Here is a 16,731-nt window from a genome sequence, read left to right as displayed (position 1 = left end):
GATTAATTGTATGAATCTGCATACAAATATTATACTTTTCATGCCAGCGGGATTTGAAATTGATTGTGGTATGCAGCATACATGATACCTCGAGTGTTGTAGTAGTAACAAGTGGCGTTGGGTGAGGCGGCTAAATGGTAGGGCAGCAAGAGCCCTGCATTCAAGGGCTCTGAACGAAAACAACATTAGAACTATATCAAATATTTTTATGCACAGAAAACAATCAATAATCTTGAATACAATGATTTTTGAACGGCGCAAGATAACCAGGCTCCCGTCACTTACATTCTTTGGCCAGTCGTTTAGTCTGATTTCAAGTTGAGTATACTGGGCAAATGAGCACCCGGTCAAGTCTATGGAGACGAACAAATGAAGTGACAGTGCCCAAAAGCTGTCGCATCATTAAACAACCTGGGAATGACGCCTCTAGACATAAGAGGGACCACCATACCTCAAACCCTTGGAAACTATATTCAATTTTAGCTTCTTGGGAGATGAATGCCTTTTTTGAACGCTTTGTGTTATGTCATACCTCTTTCAACAGTCGCCACATACTCGTATCGATGAAGCTATCAACTTAAAGACCGAGACTGATCATCTCGAGGGCCCGGGAATATTTACCCACAAATATGTAGGCATCAGCCATTCACAAGGATGCGATACGCGACAAAAGTCAGGCTACTCAGATATGATGGCATCGTGAGATCGTCGATGTTCTCTGTCATCTGCATCAGGTTGGTGTTGCCCGTGGAAATATACGAGGCGAGAAGATCCAGTGATCTTCGATAATTGAGGCTCTAATCCCCCGACGGCGATATTCAAATGTTGGTCAAGAGAATCATGATGCCTGACTCGGAATACACTCATGTGCAAAGTCAACTTCTTCAGTGAGGGATCGACAGGTTAGAGTATGAACTTGAAGTAAAGAACCTCCAGATGTCGCATTGTGGGCGAAAAGTGCATGTGGTAAGAACTGCCTCGGATAGCCATGATACCTGCTATTCCCTTTTACTCGTATATAGTTATTAGCATGGTCTTTAGACTGTGTACTCGAGGGTATATTGTCAGACTATCGGAGGCAAGTACTAGAAAATACTAGCTAAGAACAATGTTGAATTGCGTTTCACTATGAATAGCTATAAAAAAGCGCGCGTGAAGGATTGAACTCACAATAGGCCTGTCACATGTACAGGGAAATAGAAGATGAGATAAATATTGATTGAAGACCTGATTCATCCAAAGTGGACTCATCATGGACTCGTAGAATCGGAAGTAGACCGAAACAGGGATAAGTGCAAATTTTTGTATAGCCAAAAGTACGACATGAGTGATAAGTAACACCAACATTTGACTATCTGGATTTCAAGATGCAGGAGTCGGGGAATTGTAGAATGTCATTTCAGTCTCTCATGTAGGTATCCAAACCCCCCTCGTTTCATTCAGCTTGACACGCAAGTCACCCCACATAAGAAGATACCTCGATTGCATGTTCCGAGATTCGGTCTAGGGGATTTTCTCGCAGTCCAAACCAAAATGTTTGCTGCGACTGATCCCGGAGCATTATCTTGGAGCGGAAAAGCGGGTGCCAGAGATGTGAGGACCCGGGAAGAATCAAACATTTCAAATGGTGTTGAGTGGGTGGAGATATCCATAGAAATTTGGCATTATGTACATTCAGAGATCGAAGCATAATTCAAATTTTCCTTAATATTGATTCTGATTAGTATTATTATTATGCATAGGAGGTTCAAGTTGGGACTCACATACATGCAGTGGTTGATGATGTATCACTCAAGTGCTGGGACTTCGACGTTTCGGCCATGAATCCAAATACTGTAGAAGGATTTTACAAAGGAGGAAATCTTGGAAAGAATATAATCGTAAAATAATACATTGACTCATAATTTTCAATATTTATCTTGTCCCATATCCATCTATTGAGACCCAACCATAACCAAAAAGAATCCAGAATCCAGGGTATCACGGCGATAAGCACCAGACAACATGAAACCAAACCAACGCCGAGGGAAAACAAACCCCTCCACGCGCCATAATATAACAAAGGGAATAAACAAAATAAACAAGAAATGAAAAGGAGGAATATGTCAACTCCAATTCAATCCGTATAGGGTATGATTTTAGTACTGAGAACTTTCAATGTTCTTCAGACTAGCTCTTGTCTCTTTTGTATTTATTTAAGAGACAAGAGCAGTAGGAGCAGCAGCTGGAACTTGAACAACTGTGCCAACACGAGCAGAGTGACAACCACGTTCATGGCGCTTCATATTACTGCGCACAGAGAAGGCCTTTCCACATCCCGGGACGGTACAACGGAATGGCTTCTCGCCTGTGTGAGAGTGGGAGTGGATGCGCAAAGAGGAAGGACGAGAGAAAGCCTTGTGGCATGTGCGGCAGATATACCGATCATGGTTCTGCTGGTAAGGTGTAGCGGTGGAAGGCGGGAAGTAGTGGTGGTGTTGCCAAGCAGGAGTCACAGGCGAGATGAGAGAGGGAGAAGATTGAGAGGGTTGGTGGTGGTGATGCTGGTGTTGAGGGATTTGAACCTGAGGAGCAGGTGGTTGTGAATGTTGGCGCGACTGTTGTTGAGGCATGGGAGGTGCAGTAACTGTAGTAGCCGGCTGGAAGGTGGTTGTTGTTGGTGGGCGAGGGTAGTAGATATTTTGAGGAGCGTCAATGGGAGATGAGTAGGATGAGACGCTAGGAGCGGGGGAGGCGTATGGACCAGCGCGGGAGATTGGAGCCGCAGAGCTAGTGCTGGAGATGGAAGAGCGGTGCACATGGTGAGATGGCTTGTGGGTTAGCTCTGATGGAGAGCGCACACTGTGTCCGGATCCAGAGCCAGGGCGCATTGGAGGTGTTGGTGGAAGGTGGACTGAGTCGTAGCGGACATCACGATCCTGGCATGGGCTAAGGCGTTGACGCTCTGGATAGAATGTTAGTTATATAGTTCATGATATTGATGGTATATCATAGTAAGAACATACTAGCTGCATGTTGAGCTCCATCGGCACCCTCCAGCAAAGTAGAAATGGAAGGTAGCGAAAATTTGACCTGATCCTCGACCGGCGGGGAAGGAGGGGCTGAACGCTTGTAGGATTCGGTATATCGGGGAGCGGACAGGAGATTGGCCAGATCCATGATGGCGGTTTTTTTTGATGTGAAGAACTTGGGGAGAAGAACCGAAGTATGGGGGACACGAGGGTTTATAGAACTCGCGTGGATGATCTACGATGCCGGGAGCAAATTAACCAGGGTTTGGAGAATCGCCAAAGGTGAGACAGACTGTTCTAAAGCTTAATTTAATTTAATTAAATAAATTTTCTTTTTTTTTGGAGTTCTTATTATTCTCATATTTAAAAGGGTATATTTATTTAATAATTTTTTTTATTCGGAGATTAAGCAGTGGGGAAACATGACGATGCACGCGAGTAAAGAGAACCTTTGGAACCACTTTTTTCAAGTACCTAAGTACGGGGATATAGACCAATTAGGGAAGAAGGATGTGCCTTAGTGTCGGGAAGCATTACACTAGTCCCGATATGGGAGGCCGGAAAGTCCCCGTAAAAAATGGATTTTATTTTTTTATTTTTTTATTTTTTTTTTAAAATTACTATTTATCATTTATTATTATTTAATATCTATTTAATTCTATTTATTCCTTTATATCATATTATCATCCTCGGCTAGTGCAGATCCTGGCTTACCTGTCACATACGAATGTGAGCCCCATAAACGGCTGATCGTAACCTGATCCCGTCGATCGGGCTCGTATTAGTCGTATTCATCACCGACTTTCCGTAGACATAATATGATTCTATATCGGATAAATATTAGTTATAGAATAAATTATCTATGGATAACTAAAGTGTCCCATATATAATATTTGAAAATATCGAGTCCCAAGTACCAAGTAATTGAGGGAATATGCAAGAACAAGGGGCGGCCCCGGATTCCCGAATGTATGAAAAGGGAAGGTCATAACAGGAGACCCACATCACTCAACGCTAAACCCAAAGAACGCAAACCTCCGTTGGGGCCAGACTGACTGGACTTGGCTGACTGATTTAAACTGATTTGACTTGAATGACGGGGGTGGCGGCTCTAAGCGCTCGGGGCTCGCTTACATTAACCTTACGAATTCTCGTATATGAGAGTTTTCTGTGGGGATGAGAAGTTTATCAAAATAACAAAGAAATAGTCAAAGATAAAAATAAATCATTAGAACAGATCCTAATTTACTAAGAACTTAATAAGACAAGGTCGATCCCAGGGTCTCCTGAAGATCTTAGTACAAAGAGAGAGAGAATGAACAAAGAAAAAAGAAGAAAAACCGCTTAGTAAACGGACCTCCACTTTTCATCCACTAAAAGGGATCAAACGATCTGATCGGCGTTCTGGAACAGCCGGGGCCGTTGCCTACACTGGGAATTCAACGGTCTGTGCACGATTTCTGCAGCGAGTGGATGGTCCAGGACTGGATCCCACGTCCCGACCTCGTGGAAGCGAGGCTCCACTGCATTTTAGCCCATTACAAGGATCGCCTGCTCCGTGCGTGCCCGTTTTTTTTTCTTTTTCTTTTTCTTTTTCTTTTTCTTTTTCTTTTTCTTTTTCTTTTTCTTTTTCTTTTCTTTTCTTTTTTAATCGAAATGAGCAAAGCACCAGCCCCTCAAACCCAATGCAAGAATGGAATCGCGTGGTTTCATCAGCATTGCTGATTTCCTCATTCGGAGATCACCTGGTAACCTTGTTCGAACTTTGGATGTATGTAAATCCCTCCATCACTAGATGCAGGTGGTTATCATCCCTGTCGTTTAGTCAGTCTATTGTAAGCCTGCAGGTCCTCCTAGCGAGGACGAGGATCTAATCCGGAAGGATCCCGATACGCCCGATTTCTTCAATGCAGTAAACTAGTGGCACTATGTAACTCCATTGTATTCGGTACTCGGGAACTCGGAACAGGTAGACGGTACGGAAGTACGGCGTAGACAAAGAACGGAGAACGGGATAGAAAGAACGGAGTACGACTACGAACTGACTCGGATGGAGTCATGGAGTTAACGGATATACAAGACAAAATCAAGATCAAAATCGATAATCAGGAAATCAATCACTAAACTAAATCCAGCCTCCACCGATGCATGGGAAAAGAAAACCCACCCCTTTATCCACTAAAATTGTAACCGCATAGAAATCGTATCGCGTGGGCTTGAGCGTCATGATCCACGCCTGGGGGCGATCCTCCTGATCGGCCTTTCGAGAAAATTATTATATACGTCTCCACCATTTATAAACGGAGGTCCACGGTCGGCACTTCTATTCGGGATCGACTAGTCGGTTTTCGCATCCCGGCTTTAATATTCCACCCGGCTTGATTGGCGCACTCTGCGGCTCCGAAGAAGAGACTCAAGAGAGAAGGGGGCTGGGTCTTGACGCTCTTCATTTCCACATCTAAACCCAATTCCACTTTTGGGTATGCGATAGACCCAGTTTGGCCCCGGTGCAGTGGTACCTCACATGAAACCGGCACTGGCACCTTTGTTTTCGATGCCGATGTTTTGGTACTGAGAACTTTGTCGACAAGACATTCCTCTCTTGTTGAAGTCCAAGCCACGAGAAAGTTAATTTATGGTAGAATTTATGGTCCAAGTGGAATTTTGATGGATACTTGTGATTTAATTTCTAATGAGAATAGAAATTTATTTTTATGTACGTACATCTATAGTGGAAACTTGAATGGAATATTGGAACAGTGCAGCCTTGGAGGCACTCTTTACCAGGTTTCTGTATGAAATTTCTGATTTTGATTCTTGATTATCTGGTTCAAATGTTACTCTTCCGAGGGGAGCTTGACAAAAGGGACCTCGCCTAGATTTCTTACGTAGCATGTACGTAGATCCTTGGATCCCGCGTGGCTCGCTAAAAAATTTAGTATAATTCTTTATTCCTCTCTCGAGGGTAACACGATGAGACTGACACTAATACTCTTTAAGCCATTTGCCCGGGTCCGCGCGATGATCGATCGGGGATCATCCGGGGGCGTCCATGCGTGGCCCCATGGCCACGCGAGAATTGTCTTACCCCCTTTTTTCTTTTCCTTTTGGTTTCTGTTAATTATTGGAAATCATCACATGTTGATGTGGGGCCTATAATTCTCACCCCAATAATAGCTACCCTTTGCGTCTGATTCATGGATTTCTGCAAAACGGAGCACGCCGTAGCCACGCGGAGATTGACGAACGCATGGCACCTGCAGGATGCATTTCATCTGACCTGGAACTGCAAGATATAATTTCCTTTAGAATAAAAGCAATTATGTGACCGATTCCAAGCGAAGGTGGTCATGTTTCATTTCCCCCTTCACACCCCCGGAGATCAGAGATCTGCGTCGGAGCCGGGGGGGGGGATCCATTTCTAGAGTTGAGACTGATAACCATCTTGGGAAGGTGAGAAAGAGAGTTGGATCAGATGGGAGTAGCGGAGTAGAGTAGCTCTAAGGAATTAATCTCATTTTGGTAATAATCTGGATCATAGCGGAGCCTATCCGATCATAGTGATCTTCATGATTCATGTTACTAGGGTATGATTAAATTAGCGGTCGAGTCAAGTGTGTCTAATCAGTATGATCACTAAGGAAATGCATTCGAATCATTCGAATCACAGTACTTAGGTGGAGATCAAATGATTATTCCGTGGTCCAACAGCCGAGACCCCCATCTCACGTGGAAATGAGTAATAAGAATCCCTTCCACCTAGGGCAGGGCTTGACGTGTTCAACTGACGCGGATGCGGACCTGTCACTCTGCGTCTATCCTCCTTCCTCTTTCGGCTGATCGCCCCGGAGTGGATCTTCATCAACTGCTGGCCATAGCTCCATTCGGGTAGTCTCTCCGATACTAACGGTACTTCTTTTAATTCTCAGGATCCGGAGTAAATTTATGAAATTTATTAAATTAACTCAATTAATCCAGAATAATTCAACTATAAGGCGTTTCATCTAATTTTTTAGTTTTAATCTGATTATACACTATTACCTAGGTAGAAAACATCGGCATTTTCGGACATGCCGATATTCATAGTAAGATTGTGATTGTAGTGAGATTGTGACGCTGGCGCAGTAACCCAGCCTCAGGGTTTCCAAGGTTAACTTCACCGTACATTTGGGATCTCCACGTATTCGTATAGAGCCCCCCCTGAATACCGCCTTTAACCAGGTTTTTTTTTTTGCCGTACATCCGTCCCTATACGGAATACAGTCCTCACCGCGAACATCTAAACTTACTCAAAACCATATCTTAATTAAATTCAATGCAGCTCACAATTGATTTCTCATCCCAAGGTTTACGGAATCCATCCATGGATGTATGAAGTAAATTAATCTGGGATACACAGAATAAGCAAATCTTCCAACAGAAGATTGAAGGGCAATCAAAAAGCAAACCCCTTCCGTATCCGTATCCGTCTCATAGATGTACATGTACAGCCCTGGAGCACTTTTATGAGCGTTGCACAAAATCCACATAGCCAAGGACTCCACAATTCACAACCAAGTTCCATACGAATTAAAAAAAAAGTAATAACTTAACACCAAACACCAGAACGCACAAGCCCCTCGTATGCAACAGTAACAAGTCCCGTGTTAACACCCCTGACTGCGATCGACGGATGATCGCACCAAGATCTTACCTCGGGAAAACCGAGCGATGTGTCAGCCACGCTGAAACACGACCTGTTCGTCACAGTGATCGACCCTCGGCAGGTTGTTGACTGGGATCTTAGCGATGTACACTAATCCAAGTTAGGTATAAACCCCGTGTTGGGATCGGCCGACGCTTTGTTAAAGTGGAGAGACGTGGGACAGGGTTATTATTCATCGAGAGGACTACTCGCCGTTTAGGGGAGGTGATTTAAAGTGGAGATTGATTATGGGGGTGATGCGGATGCGATGTGATGATGCTTTGTGGATTTTCTTACTATTCTTGCTGGGGGCGTTGGAACTAATGATTTCCACGAAATCGTAGAACGGAGTATCTACTAAATTGATCTACGATTATCAAGATATGGAACCTCCGAACTGGAAATAGATTCAATAGTAATCTCGATGAAAACGTATAGTTCTCCATGCATCTACGGAGTTCATACGGAGTATAGATGCCTTTCTCTAACCGAACGGTATCCATTTCGGAGTACTAATATCATAGTCTGAGTAGATCCTGATCCTGATCCTCAAGTGCCGATAGGATTCAATATCCATGTCTTTACTTGAATAGTCTTCCTTTGGGTGTGATTTTTGGGTTTGAAATACGTATGTCAACTAAAATTCGAACTTTGATACTTGGAAATCCCAAGTTCTCCATCTAGGTATCTGTCAGTGCCAATGTCTATGCTTCAATTGCTGAATAAACTTCCACTCGCATACTCCGTATGACATTATATGCCTCAATTTCATCCATAATTTATGCTTCATCTGGAGGTATATTGCAGTGGATTCCAAAGTTTAGAGGCTACGCCTTGTCTTTGATTAATGTCCTGCCTAAACGGGTTCAATCCGACCTCTTAAAAAAATGACCCCCAAAAAATCATTCGTCATTTAGTAAGCATTACTATATCTCGCAATGACAACGGAGGGGGGCTATTCTCTTTGTGATGACTTGCCTTTCCACGCGGATAGTACCTAGATAGGCGTAGTCTACGACAGGGATACATCCAGTAATCTGGGTCGGCGTCCTCCGTCCAAAGATCCTTTTAGGGATTCGCTCTAGCCCCTCCAAGTTCTAATATCCGTACCCTCTGACCTCCTTGTACTTTCCCCCCCTACTTCCAAGGTTTCTTTTGAAGTTCTAGCCTAGCCCGGCGATCGTTTCAGACCCTGATGCGGGTAATGATCTGGTGATGAGGTGTGGAAGACGTGGCACCGGTGCCCGGCCTGACGGTTCACCACACTAATGGTAGATCCTGCGCTATGATCGACTATAATTGTCCCCAATCCTGAAGCTTACCGGCAATGATTTTTTCCACTGTGCAAGGATTCATGCAACTTTTCTATCAGTTGACTGGATTATTGTCGCAAAGAAAGTTTCTAGACTTTTGCCCCAGGATTCACACTGCGTTCTTGTTGGCTATGGGGGTTTGGAGATATGGGGAACATTGAGTCTCATGCGGAGATTTGGAGATGTACATTATTAGGCTTTGTTCTTGAGCTCATGGTGTCGCATTCATGATTCATGATTGCAAGTTGATCATCCCACGGTTGCATTGCTATTTTTCTTTGATTCAAGTTCTTCCTTGTTCTCATCCTTGACCTAACCCTTGACCCCTCATGCTTGCGCAGAGTAGATCATTTAATCAGGAAAGTGAGGATGCGAGAAAAAAGAAAACAAAATTATATTAAATTAAATGAATTCGTGTCTTTGAAACTCCAATGAGCCACTACAGAGGATGTGATTGCCGCCGGCAACGTAGCCCCCGCGCAGGACTTTTTTCCTTGATTTACTTGGACGGAACATTTGGATCTATTTTCTAATATGCAGATTCGGTCCAAGGACCAATGCAATGCGTAGTAAGACCTGAGGGCTAATATGTATCATGCATAGTAGAAGAGCAAGGCAAAAGCAAAATACATAAAAAGTACATGCGAAATTCGGATCCGAGTCCCTAAAAATGAGCAGCTTGAGGTCTACGTAATTAAATGCATATCGTATATTCAATAGTCTATACATAGTAAGATTTACAATGTATTCCCTCAAATCCTCAATCCTCCCCTCTTTTTACAGTTGAATTAACCAAAATTGAAAGTTTACTGTACAGTGGACACGAACAAACATCTGTGGATCCAAGCGAACCCGAACCCGAGTGACTAGAACTTTGAATGTCAATTCAGGGGGAATGCGAACATGAACAGCGTGACATAGCATTCTCAGCCGTCCAGATCTGAATATCCAGCGCAACGTGACTGACATGTGGAGGTCATGATTCAAAATTCTGACTATGTTGTACAAGTTCGCCCCCATCGTGTATCGTGCGACACTGGATCGGAAACACGGCCCAGGTTTTGATATTCCTACTAGACTACATAATATACGGGGCTCTATTTCGCTTCCAGTGAGGTATATCTCCGAGAGCCTCGGCCACGTTTTATTGGGGCCATTAGGGATGAGGTTATGGAGACATTGTGTGGTCCCGGAACTAGACTTTCTTGGGTGCGAAATGCGATGTGTCGATTTTGGTGAACTAATCTGATTTGGACTAATTTAAGATGATCGCCCGGGCGCTGGAGTTTATTCGTGGGGTTGAATGAGCGTTTAGACTCGAGTGCAAGTTTGATTATTTGAAACTTGAATATCATGATGATTAAACATCAATGGGATTTCCATCTGGCAAGGATTATCATAACTATATTTTCTATATTCCACACATTGGACTAAAACCAAAGTTTATACGGAGAAATTCGGAGTACAAGTAGGAATTCCCTCGAACAAGGTTTACGGATACTATTTCTACCACTGAAATACATTCCAGTGCCACATATTAGTCTTTTCTTCCTTTCCTGCGTATGTTTCTTGGCTCAAGTGCTATGTTAGGTTTATTGGATAGTGTATCTCATGGGTATCCCAACCGATATCCGTAGGTCCGTGCGTGACCTTGTTGCGTCTTGACTCTTGACTCTTCTGGGTCCGGATCATCTTGGGGGCGAATTTGGTGATTTTCAAGTTGGGAGGCAATCTCAAGCGCCCGCATCCACTATGTATCACCTGGTAAGGTCATACTTGGAGCCGAAGGGGGGGCGCATAAGCACGATGCATCACCCTTTGAACACCGGTCGATTGGGAGGGATTCTTCCAAGGCCCCGGGCTCCCGGACAACAATCAAGCCACCCTTGGGGTGGCTTTGAGGGCGGTTCCGAGAATCTTACAGGCTAGACTTCAGGCGTTCCTAGTTTACAGTAGTCTGATCGGGCTGCGGGTGATGGCTGGGATCCTAAATGGTGGGATGAAAACGGCGCCATAGATTATAGTCCACGCGTCAGGCTTGCGATCTGACAAGGATTATCCGTGGGCTGATTTTGAAGGAATAAGTAGATTTGAGTACTACTAGTTGTTAGGCAGTATCTCTCTCTCCTTTCTATGAACAGTAGTATTTGGGGGTCGTAGTTGTATGGATGCGTCATATTTAGTGGGGAGAATGGCAAATAACATTCAATGTCCCATACTAAAGTGTTCGGTAACTTGAAGAAGACCAGCGGTGAAGGTAAAAGAAAGTATGTACTGCAAAGTTGACTTTCTGTGGGAACTAAGTCAAAGCGGGATTAGAAAATAAAATCCAGGCCAAAAAAACTAGGCCTCCGGTCGCAATTCATCTAGTCCCATGCGTGGATTTGAATGCAACGTGTAGGTGCATCCTGAATGTTTGGTCAAATGGTCGTACCCAAAAAAAGAACATGCAGATTATTCGTGGTAGCAGAGTTGTTCTTCCCTGACTGGTGGATCATCCATGTGCTTTCTCTGCGGCATCGTGGAATAGCAAACCAATCATTCCCCCAACCTCTCCACCAGCGCAGATGAGGCGCAGTGTCGATCAGCCTTGTACGCACGTATATGCACCTGGTGGAAAGGGAAAAAATGATGGTGCATAGCGGAGACTTGAGCCATCCAGTTGTGGAAAATCATGTACGGAGACACGCCGATGAGGGGGTTGAACCAGTCAGAGGGAGAAGCCCAAAGGTCCCAACCACGGAATTAGAGTTGACTGAAGCGAGGGGTTGTCTAAACGTCGTTCATCCATTGGCAAGAAAGCTCCGAGAATGGAGCCTGTGATCTGCGGCGGAAACGCCCGGTGGTCGATCTGCATGACAAGGAGCCGTAAATGCAATGCTTTTGCACGAGGATCGACTCTGCACCCATTGGTTACTTTTTGCCTCCTCTAACCGAAATTACAAGCGCAAGAGGTGTGATGGTCTGATCATGACTATTTCTGTTCACCTTTCTCATTCGAGCATGGATGCAAATCCTTTGATCCTCCCCCTCCCCCTCCCTCCTTCTGCAGAAGTATCTAGCCCAAACCCACTGTCGGCATTGACCTGCAACAACTTTTCAGCCTGATCGACGGCAAATCGTCCGCTAACTATTGTAGGGAGAATGCCTGACCTGATGCAGCTTTGTCGCACATACACACAGGATCTTGATCCACTTCATTCCTTAGGTCATCCCGCACTCCGTGTCTTGTTTGTGGCTCTTCATTTCCGGTCGTATCAGTCCTACAACCGAAGAAAATGAGGGGGCCGGGAGGAGAGAGAAATGAAAAGCGGGCACAGACACGGAGTGGCCGATCATGCATGGAGTCAAGGAATAAGAAAAACACTCCGAAGCAAGGTGGGTACGAGGTTCTCCACGGCGCCAATACCCATTCAGGCAGGTCCTGAAATCTTGAAATTGTTGTTCATTAGGATGGTGCTATGTGCAAAGCTGATATTAAATGAAAATGCTATCAAATGATGTAGGAAAAGTGGAAATAGAATGATCGTGGTTGCGCCACCCGCTCCAACGAGATCCATGATAGATAATCTGAAAAGAATGAGTAAAAGCCAAGCAAAGGACGAAACATTTGAGGTATCTCCAGTCATTATGCCGTATGGGTATTTTGATAAAGAAAAAAAAACACGTATGAAATGATGAATGCATCCAGTAAACCAGCCACTCGTTAAGCAGTAATATCAACTTGACTCCTCTGCTGGCTCCCCATAGCCGCAGCTTTGGCCTGGCGCGCTCTTGTAATTTTCTTCATCGTGCGGATTGCCATGGACATGTTAAGCTTGTTAGCGTCCTCAGGGACATGCTCACCACTCCAAATGCAGAGGACTCTCATGCCAGGCTTATAAGTGAGTCCAGTGAGGAGTTTCGGTGTGATCAGGAAGTACTGGCCGCCTCCACCACCGCCGACAGAGTTTCCTTCCTCGTCGGTGCCTTCTTCTGATGCGCAAGCAATGTCTACCAAACGACCATGAACCATTCTTTCGTTTCTTGGATCCATTCCCTGATTGATCTCGTCCACAACGCGGAATGGTGACGCCGAGAGAGATTGGAGCGCCATGAGGTAGAAGATGGTGCTCACGGCTCGCTCGCCACCAGATTGCCGATGAGAGTTTAGGACGGACAGTTCCTCAATTTCACGGAACTTGACGTGAATCAGGATTGACCATTCCTGGAATTCGCTGCCACCGGGCTCACCATTTGGCCCAGCTTCGGCTTCGACTTTGTCTAGGCTCACCTGTCCTGCGCATCCAATCCGCCTGAAGGAGTCTGAAAAGGCCTCGCTGATCTTGACGATGAGGGCGTCTAACCTGGGTTCCCAACGTTGACGAACTTCGTTGATAGCTGCCTGGCAACCGTCCAATTGCTCTTGGAAACTGGTGAGCTTCTCGCGCAATCTTTCGATTTTCCGCTCCCGCTCTTCAAACTCTTGGATCATGTTTGCACTGCCACCCTGAGTCAGTTCCAAATGTGCCTTTGCCGAGTCAATGTCGGCATTTAGGTCGTCACTGTTGTAATCCGGCCGAGTGACTTCTGCCCAGATCTCCGCGCATTCAGGTCTGGTCTGGACATCGTCCCTGATGCGATTTCCCGCCGATCGAATCAATTTGCCCTTGGTTCGTGCTTCTTGATATTCTTTTTGAGCCTGCTGCATCTGGAGGGACTTCTCCTGCAGCAGCTTTCCATGCTCGCTATTTCGGGATCTGAGGGTTTGCAAGTCCGACATTGCTTCAAGATACCTCACTGAATGTTTGATCAGCTCCTCATGGGCCTCACGGAACTTCTCGACCGCATCCTGTATACAGTTAGAACCATCAAAGTCGGCCAGTGAAATTGAATGTTAACTTACGGCATAGGCTACGACGGCCTCTGCTTTCCTCAGTGCTACTTCATCTTGTCGAGCACGGATTTCCGTGACACGCTCCCGTATTTCCTCGAAAAGCTTCATCTGGCTTTTCAACTTAGTCTCTTGTTGAGCTGCAGGTTGATTTAGTCTTTGATACCCAAAAAGCCTTGAAAAGTGAAAAATTAACCTACCCAGTTTCGCAGGAATGCCACGATAATTTGTGAAAGCGGATTGTTTCTGGGCTTTTTCATCATCATTCTCTTTCTATCATGGCAGTTAGCATATAGACCATTAAGTGGTGAAACGCATAATATAAGTACCATTTCGCGCTTTGCCCGCTCGTTTTGAGCTCGGAGGCCTTCGAGTTCAGATCGCTGTCCATTCATCTCCGCCTCAATCGCTTCTCTCCTCACTTCCAGATCGCGGATCGTAGCCCGGTGGCCATCCTTCACGGATGCATCTAAAGGCCTCGACGTCCAAACTTGAGCAGCCCTAATATTTCGCGTACGAGTTGAGGTAGCCCAGTCACCCAGATCAGGTCGTCGTGCAACACTGTAGTTTTTTGTGCCAGAGATCCACGAGCTGAGGTCTTTGTTCCCTTCTAGCTCATTAAATGCTTCGTCTGATATGTCGCGTAGACCGATGGGTGTCCTGTGGAAAGCGTACTCGTTGCAAAGCATGGCGATCACAGTGTCAGGCCCTTGAATGAGGTCTTTGGCCCACTTATCAAGCCCAAGCCTCCGAATGTTGTCATTTGACAGTGGGGGTGCGACCGTTAGAATATTGGTCGACGAGCATGTCTTGATGCTGATGTCCGAAAGTTTCAGGTCACGATCCAAGATTCTTTGGAGGGTTCGAAAGTCATTTCTGCTTTGCGTAGTGAATGCCGTAAGATCGGTGCGATTCAGCAAACTTTCAATGGCTGGCGCATACTGGGAATCAACGACAGAGCAAGTGACAATCGGCGGACCAAAAACTTCCTTCTCGAACTTGTCCTGGTTGTCTCGGAGCCATCGATACGCTTTCAATGAGTCTGACGAGAGGTTTGACAGTTTATTCTCCCGTTGACCAATTTGCGAGTCGAGATTTTTCAACTGCTCTTCTTCTTCCCTGATACGCTTCGTCACGTCTTGGAAGTCACTGGCCAGGATGCGCTTGCCGGAATTTATTGCTTCGGCTTTCGTCTCAAGCTCTCGCACCTGGAGCCTAAGTTCTTTCTGTTGGAGAAGTTAGCTTCGCTCGCCTGGCCCGGATTTGATGTAAACCTACCGATTTTTCGTTGTACTGATCGGGGTCAAATTCCACGACCTCTTCCTCTTGCTGACGTTTAAGCTTGTTAATTGTCTGTTTCACCTGGGTAGCATCTGTTCTGGTCTTGGTAAGGGACTTCTTTTCAGCCTCAACCTGATTTTCGAGGTCTTTGAATGACTGATCCAAGTTCTCAATCTTGTTGCCGCATGTTTGTGCAATATTAGAGAACCGTTCTACCTGCTGCTTCTGCAGGTCTTTGGCATGATTTATTCGATCCGCATATGCTTCCTTTGCATGCACAGCCGCAAGAGCAGGTTCGAGATCTTTTTTTAATTGATCGTACTCCTGCTCGTTACGTCTTGTTCTCTCTTTGATCTCAAGAAAACGCCGTTGATAGTCCACCCACTCGACCCAGGGTCGAACAAGCTCCAGATTCTCGATTTTCTTTTGAATGTCGGCCCTCTGTCGCATTCTCTCAACGTCGGCTCTTTGCATCTCTTGCCGATCTTCCAAGTTGTTGAGCATCTCTTTCTCGCCACGATTGTTTAGCTCGATCTCTTTTTGTTTCTGGCGGAGAGTGTTCAGATTATCATGAAGGGAGAGCATTTCTTCTCCGCCTGCGGCTCTTTCAGTAGAACGTAGGAGATCGACGGGCTTGAGTGCAGCAAACTCCGCAACTTTGTCTTGCGGCAGAAATTGGCAGAGATTGTCAACTTGGATCGCATACTCTTCTGCAAGCTTCGCTACTGCATCTTTCGTAACCCGATGGCCGTTCAACGTGAAGGAGCTCTTGTTTCCATCACGTTGTATCGTCCGGGTGATGACTGGGTTCGGGGAGCCGCGGTGTCCTTGCAGCTCGATCTCGATTTTCGCTTCCTGGTGTTCATGCTTGACGAATTCGCCGATATCTTTAGCGCGTCCAAGGTGCTACAAGGTGAATAGTTCATTGTTAGTGGATATTTGGGCCGATTGAAAAACCCCGCAATTGATTCGTGTTCAATATCATACCTGAGGTCCCCATCCAAGTCCGAGACAGATAGCGCAAACTAAAGTACTCTTGCCGGTTCCGTTGGGGCCGATCACCATGTTCAACTTTGGACCAGGGAAAAACTCCGCTGACTTGTAAGTCACAAAGTTGGTCATTTTGATACGAACAATTGCGCCAGGCTTGTAGCTTTCGGCATTTTGAAGTGACCTCGATCCTTCCTTCTTAGGTCGTTGTCTCTGCTCAGCCTCCACATCTTCGGATTCATCCTCGCTTGGTAAATTTCGAGTTTGGCGTTGATTAAAAGATCTTTGCGCAGAGGCCGGGTCGGCATTAGTTTCATCAGACTCATCACTTGCTTCCTCCTCATCTCCTGATGTTTCACCCGGCGATTCTACATCCTCGTTGGTGGGGGTTAAACGAGGGCGTTTCCTATTCGATCGCGGGGACTGTACGGGAGATTCAGACTCATTGGCATGTAAATAGTCAGTTCGGTTTCGACGCTGAGGTATGGAGCTGCTGGATAACATCCTGCTCGTTCGTAGTCTGATGTTGACCCATCGAACTAGATTTAGATGTCTTGAGTGGGAAAATGCGAAGATGGA

At 45.5% G+C, this 16,731-nt stretch overlaps 2 protein-coding genes across 2 annotated transcripts; both read right to left on the bottom strand.

The window, feature by feature from the left end:
* Positions 1-2,195: 2,195 nt before the first annotated feature.
* N7483_004250 (C2H2-type zinc finger protein) lies at positions 2,196-3,159 on the bottom strand (the record flags this gene model as incomplete). Its single annotated transcript, XM_057087687.1, has 2 exons — positions 2,196-2,944; positions 3,006-3,159. The coding sequence occupies 2 exons, from the start codon at positions 3,157-3,159 to the stop codon at positions 2,196-2,198; spliced, it is 903 nt and encodes a 300-aa protein (XP_056947516.1).
* Positions 3,160-12,714: 9,555 nt separating this feature from the next.
* On the bottom strand, positions 12,715-16,656 carry N7483_004249 (DNA repair ATPase SMC5; the record flags this gene model as incomplete). Its single annotated transcript, XM_057087686.1, has 6 exons — positions 12,715-13,839; positions 13,894-14,021; positions 14,082-14,154; positions 14,211-15,107; positions 15,160-16,068; positions 16,150-16,656. The coding sequence occupies 6 exons, from the start codon at positions 16,654-16,656 to the stop codon at positions 12,715-12,717; spliced, it is 3,639 nt and encodes a 1,212-aa protein (XP_056947515.1).
* Positions 16,657-16,731: the final 75 nt, after the last annotated feature.

Source organism: Penicillium malachiteum, assembly GCF_028827825.1.
Source record: "Penicillium malachiteum strain IBT 17515 chromosome Unknown utg000002l:1.0-8849297.0:1.0-8852440.0, whole genome shotgun sequence".
Classification (NCBI taxonomy): Eukaryota; Fungi; Ascomycota; class Eurotiomycetes; order Eurotiales; family Aspergillaceae; genus Penicillium; species Penicillium malachiteum.
This window is presented reverse-complemented; position numbering and strand designations above follow the sequence as displayed.